Genomic DNA, 6032 nt, shown 5'->3' with positions numbered 1-6032 from the left:
GGGGTACAGAATGATTTATTGCTATATGAATGAATGCAATATGAAGTATTGCTTTTCCATAAAAAAAAAAATGTTTTAGTCTGAATTAATATTTACATTTTTTTGAGGGGTTTGGCTATGACTTTCTGTCACATTCTGTTTACATTGTACCAGCCAATGGCAGCTGACATTGCTGGTTGCCAAGGTTGTCTGTTGTTTGGTGCAGCTACTGATATTGACTCTAAAAAACAGAGTCAGTATAGGCCAAAACATTCACTCGATGGACTGAGATAAAGGAGTTCAACGGCATTAAAACGCCCAAATGGCTACATTTCTTCTTGATCGGTAAACCAACTTTCATCTTTACTTAGCTGTAACGGTAACCTTCAGTCACACTCCTCTAATAGTTGTTTTTAAGGTGTGATGTGCCAGAGGGGACGGGTTCAAACAGGTTCAAACAGACTCCAGTCTCCCGTAGGCTACTGGGCCGGGTCTGACCAACCTGGCAACCTGAGTGGTGAAATTAGATTTTGTTGTTGCATCAACGATCTCGAGACACTATGGTGGTGTTCTGCTCATTCTCCATATTCAACCTTTAAGGTTTATTAACAACAAGTAGGCTGGTTTTTATGAAAAGTTGTTTTTACATAATACAAAAGTAGCCTATAGATTGGAGATGTGAGATTAATTTTTTTAGAGAATATTTAGTCTTTATCTTCTTCTTTCTACCATAAGAAACTTTAAAAAACAACAACAACAACCATCATTTAAACGGTCTTTTGAAAAGACAAGAATCCCAGAGTTGTGCTTTTCATTCACAATTAGGATATGCCATTGAAGCTAGTACTACTTTAGTAATAGTACTACATTTAAAAAAGATACCTTTTCAGATTCTCAAAGTACATGTGCACAGAAGCAAAGCAACTGGACTTGGTTATTAATAACCAAGTCCAGTTGCTTTTGACTGAAATTGCTTTGAGGATAACGATGACCTGGACAAATGAGAACATTCACAACCTTATCAGATTAATTAAAAATCCTTTGAATTCAAAATCACCCACAGAGGGATCATGCATCCAAACATTAAGGGGAAATTCAGTGTTAATATGTTTTTCATATCAAGTAGTCCAGCCTCTATTTAAGTGATGTCTGAGTCAAGAAACGGTATATGTCGGTATTAGCCTATGTTGGTTTTGTATCTGAGTTGAAGAGGTCACAAGCTTTGTATTAATACATTAAGTTAGAAGACATGTTTTGAGATCTTGTCTTCTAATTTAATCTGTTTGTGAGTCACAGTCAGTGGAATTTGCAGGGTGGGACTTTTTGCTTGTGGCTATTAATGTCTTAGTCATCCAACCTTGAGTGGCACTCCTTCAGCCAATCTCTAGCCCTGCACTTACAGACTCTGTAAACACGCTTTGTGAACACAGTGTTTGTTTAGTGGTTGCTATTTAAAGAAAAGTCAAAACAATGTCAAAAACAAGGATGAAAAGGGTGGAAGAAGCTTCTCTTACTGTAATTGGGTATTGCCTTCTCAGTACTTGTATTCTTTTGAGTATTGTATAAGGCCAGTAAGTTTATTTATCCTGCTTTTGAATGTTGTTTTTTTCTAATGTATGTCCATTTCAAATCATGCTCAGTATACTATGTTTTTGGCTCACCATAATCATGTAAACGGAATAGAACAGTTGCAAAAGACAGATTACGAAGCCAATCACTAAATAACATGTTATACTTTGTTGAGGTGGAGCTAGGTTGGCATTACATTTAAAGGTCTCATATTGTGAAATGTGAGATTTCCATGTCTTTATTTATTATAAAGCAGGTCAAGGTGCTCTATAAATACGGTGAAAGAATCAAAACGCTCAACCCACAGAGAAATGCATACAGTCAGTTTTTAGAAACTGTGTCTTTAAACGAGCCGTCAGGACTTGTGTATGGTTGTGATGTCACAACTATACTACATATAGGTGCTGCTACAGTGCTGTTACAGCCATTCCCGCGCAGATGTGGAAAATCTGGAAACAATGACCAATCAGAGCAGACTGGGCTTTTTGGAGAGGGGTCTTAAAGACACGGGTGCTAAAACAGATCTTTTTTACAGAGGGTAGAACATTTTGTAAACATGTTCTAGTAGAAACCCAAAATATAACTATGAACCCACATAAAGTAAGCATTATGTGTGACCTTTAATAATCTCCTTATTGGACGTCAAATCTGAAGAGTAACTTAACTACTGCATTCTTTTCAACTGTCAGATAAATTTGGAGTAAATAGTAGAATATTTTCTTGTAAAAGTAGCATCAATTGGAAGTACACACAAATACTGTAAAATGACAGCACATACAGTACTTGATAGACGCTGATGGCTTTACATGCTCAATTTATTTTGAACCTTTCATTTCAACTACTGGTTGTGATGTTTTATGTACAGACAGATGGCAACATTCAAATTGATGTTTCTTTGCTATGATGAAAGGCAGTGATTTTTTAAAAACCTAAATGCTGAATTTCTCATCTGCTGATCCGTGATTGGTTGCTTACATGAAAGCGTCACCTCTGTAAATAAATTACCCTCTTAGCGGGGAAAAGGCAGAACAATGACAACGCAGCAATCACTTGTGATTTATGTCAGTGTAGAAACACATTATATCCTGCGAGATGACAGACAACAAATGGTATGAGCATGCGTGAGTGTGTGTGTCAGAGACAAGGGGGAAACGGGGTGTGCTCAGCTGTGTGGAAATGAGAGGGAAAACTAACATTCTCCATCACGTACCCTCCCATACCTTTCCCCACTGGTTTCAACTCTTTAAAAGCTGCTGCCAGTGGTGTCTGACAGCTTCATTATCACTTTGTCTTGGCTCGAGGGAATTACTATCCACCTTTCGACACACAGGCAAACTGCAGTCAACAGAGTTAAACCAAGATAGTGCAATAGAGGGATCAGAATCAACAAGTCAGTTGTAGGACTCTGGTCTGTTACATTTATTAGTGGACAACTTTCAGTACAAGATGCTGTATTTAAACATCCTGGTGCTGCTTCTCCTGCAGCCAGCTCTGTCAAGTCCAATGCCGCTGACCACACCATCAAGAGGATGTCCCACCTGTAAATCAAAGTCCACGCAGAGTCAGCCAGCTGTGGATTTAAATGCCACTGCTCTGGCTGCTGGAGAACCGTGTGGGGTCTACACCCTGAGCTGCGCCCACGGTCTACGCTGTGCCCCTTCAGAGGATGAGCCAAGGCCCCTCCGTGCCCTGCTGGAAGGCAGGGGAGTCTGCACTAATACCAGCAGCAACAACGCGACTGAAAATGTCCATATCGGTAAGACGCAGGCTCTCTGTAGGTGAGGTTTTCAGGTAGGTTAGGTGTGTGGACTTTCAACACCAACACTCACAATTTGCTGCTTAATTTATCAGTTTCTGATACGGTGACGTCCCAACATTTCACATTTTATTCAGTAAATGAGCGTTCAGTCAGTCGTGCTATAATGTGGTCATTAGTTTGGAGTAGTCAGGAGGAAGTTTGAACAGAGAAACACAGCTGTTTTTACACGATGAGTTGTCAGTTCCAGAAAAGTTGTTAAATACAAATAGAAGATGCAGTGAAAGACCATCACAGTAAATCACAGTAGGTGCATGAAAGATGTTTTTATGCTATTACATGGCAGCATTATAACCATTGATTTTGTTTTCAACGTGGATTTTACTACATCTATTAATGCTTTTGGTATCCTTAGTGCTTATACAAGTGGAGGACATTCAGTTTTTGAGGAATTCATAAAAAATATTTGGAGCTGACCACACAAGAAAATGAGCTTTGTTTAATTGAAACAGGGATTCACATGGTAACAAATGTTTTTGTTTGTATCTGATCCTAGACCCAGCTCCTACTGAGAATCAAGATCAGGTAAAACAAACTCTAATTTTTATCTAATGAACTTCATAATTCTGAGAAACAGAACATTAATTTGTCATCCCACTTCTTTCCACTTATCGTCACTTTATCTTGTTGTTTTTTTCATCTTATTAATGCCATTTCATCTTAATATATTTATTGCTGAGCAGGCCTGTTCTCTCGCCAAATACATTTAATTACTGTTGACCCTGCGTTGACCTACATATGACCAATAAAATGGGAACTTGAACTCAATGAGGCGCTCACGTGTATCTGATGAACTCTTCCTACAGGCTCCGTGTCGTAAGCTGCTTACCACACTTATCAAAGGTCTTGACGCCCATGTATTTAAGTCACATCATGATATCTATATGCCCAACTGTGACAAGCGTGGTTTCTTCAGAAAGAAGCAGGTGAGTTTGCAAAAGTACGATGAATTATAGACTAAAGAGACTAAAAGATGTGCTGTTGTATTTCCTTTATCTGTGCGTTTGTTCTGTTTGTGCAGTGTTGGTCATCTCGAGGTAAGCGGCGTGGCAATTGCTGGTGTGTGGATCAGAACGGCATGTCAGTCTCCACGACCACCAGACAGAGGGGTGGTCTGAGTTGTTAAAAAAGCATGAAGCCTGGACTGAAGCAGAGGAGGCTGAGGCTTCATTACCGGTACAAGATAAAGATGAAGGAACAACGATACAGAGTCTAAAGGAGCTCAACACAGTCTCACATTTCATTCTCCACCAGCCAGCAACATCTCTCCACCAGTGTAAAGTTGTTTCCAAAACCAGGTGTAACTTTGTCTCCTTGCGCCCTCTACTGAACACATTAGGACTGTATTTATCCGATAGTACTTTCATACCGGCTTAAATGAGACGAAATGTACTCTATATCCCATTTATATCACATTGTAGCATACAGAAACCGCACAGTTTGAGCTACAAATCTTCAAGTTGTTCATCTTTGTATTTCCACATTTCAACTCTATTAATATTTCAAGCCATCAACCACGATCAGGAATAATATGATTTGGATCAATGTGTCATATTTATACATATATTTTCAGTATTTTTTGTACTTTGAAACCACTGTTGTATTACTGTAATTGCTAGATGAATTCCTATTTATGTTACTTTGAATATGATATTCTATTTATGTTAATATTGCTAGTCATTTGAATACGTAATTTATCAGTGGCCCATTAGAGCAGACGCCTGGGGTATTACTTTAAAAACCTGAATGTCTAATGCATTATTATTATGATTATTATGATTTTCTCTTTTGGCATTCATGAAGAAAATGTGCCTCTTGAACAAAAGAGGTGTGTTAAAGGAAGTTTAAAACTGACACTAAAAGGGAAACATGCTCACAAGAGTCTTGATGGATGCTTTGAAAATTCTGTGCATTTAAAGAACCTTTTGTTACCTTTTAAAAAAATAAAAATAAAAATGGCTTTGCTTGAGAAGTAAATCCATCTGCTCCGTAAAATCAACATCACGAATGAAGAGAAAAAGGATCTCACTGACGTGTGTTTCCTGTGGGTCGACATAGGGTTGAAGAGTAACACAAGTTCAGAATTACTGCATTAAAACATAAATTAACAAGTCATACAAACACACTTATTATTTTATATCAAGGTTATTAACCGTGTTTTAAGATCAAACTCAATAAGCTCAGGTACCATTATTGGATCAAATATTACATTTTCACTCCAATAAAGTCATTATGACAGTTTATCATCCGCTAAATCATAGTTGTAGAAGGCAAAATTATTGATTATATTGTTGTATTTGTGAGGGGTTATAGGAAAATTGTTATGACTTGGCAAAAGGACTTGAATGCAGTCAGGGTATAAATGCAGGCTTTTTTTCTGACACTAAAATACCCTCTTTAGACAGAGCGATAACAGGCTATCAACAGGCTATTAAACTCTAAAACTCGTATACACGGACGAGAACTTTACAAAGAAAACAATCGTGCAAAGAAACACCAAACTATTAAACTGGAAAACACTCCAGAGGGAGGAAAGGACGACAGGCCAAAGCTTCACTGATCTGAATAATGATCTATTAAAGTTCAGAAAATAAAATCACTCACAAGGAGGAGAAAAAAAAGGCTACAAACAAAAACTATGCTGCACAGAGCTAATTAAACTACAAAG

General features: G+C 38.0%; 1 protein-coding gene across 1 annotated transcript; it reads left to right on the top strand.

Annotated features, from left to right (window-relative positions):
- The first annotated feature begins 2877 nt into the window (after positions 1–2877).
- LOC310965216 (insulin-like growth factor-binding protein 6) lies at positions 2878–4600 on the top strand. The gene is made up of 4 exons (XM_083938705.1): positions 2878–3304; positions 3861–3889; positions 4171–4290; positions 4386–4600. Exons 1-4 carry the CDS (start codon positions 2995–2997, stop codon positions 4488–4490), a joined length of 564 nt encoding a protein of 187 aa, XP_083794831.1. The 5' UTR covers positions 2878–2994; the 3' UTR covers positions 4491–4600.
- The last annotated feature ends 1432 nt before the right edge of the window (positions 4601–6032 follow it).

Source organism: Echiichthys vipera, assembly GCF_963691815.1.
Source record: "Echiichthys vipera genome assembly, chromosome: X".
Lineage (NCBI taxonomy): Eukaryota > Metazoa > Chordata > Actinopteri > Perciformes > Trachinidae > Echiichthys > Echiichthys vipera.
This window is presented reverse-complemented; position numbering and strand designations above follow the sequence as displayed.

Bases quoted from the DNA above. Each gene is read 5' to 3' on its own strand.
- LOC310965216 (XM_083938705.1), top strand. From the start codon at position 2,995: ATGCTGTATTTAAACATCCTGGTGCTGCTTCTCCTGCAGCCAGCTCTG. The intron at 3,305-3,860 runs GTAAGACGCAGG...ATCTGATCCTAG, and splicing joins GACTGAAAATGTCCATATCG to ACCCAGCTCCTACTGAGAAT. The intron at 4,291-4,385 runs GTGAGTTTGCAA...CTGTTTGTGCAG, and splicing joins GTTTCTTCAGAAAGAAGCAG to TGTTGGTCATCTCGAGGTAA.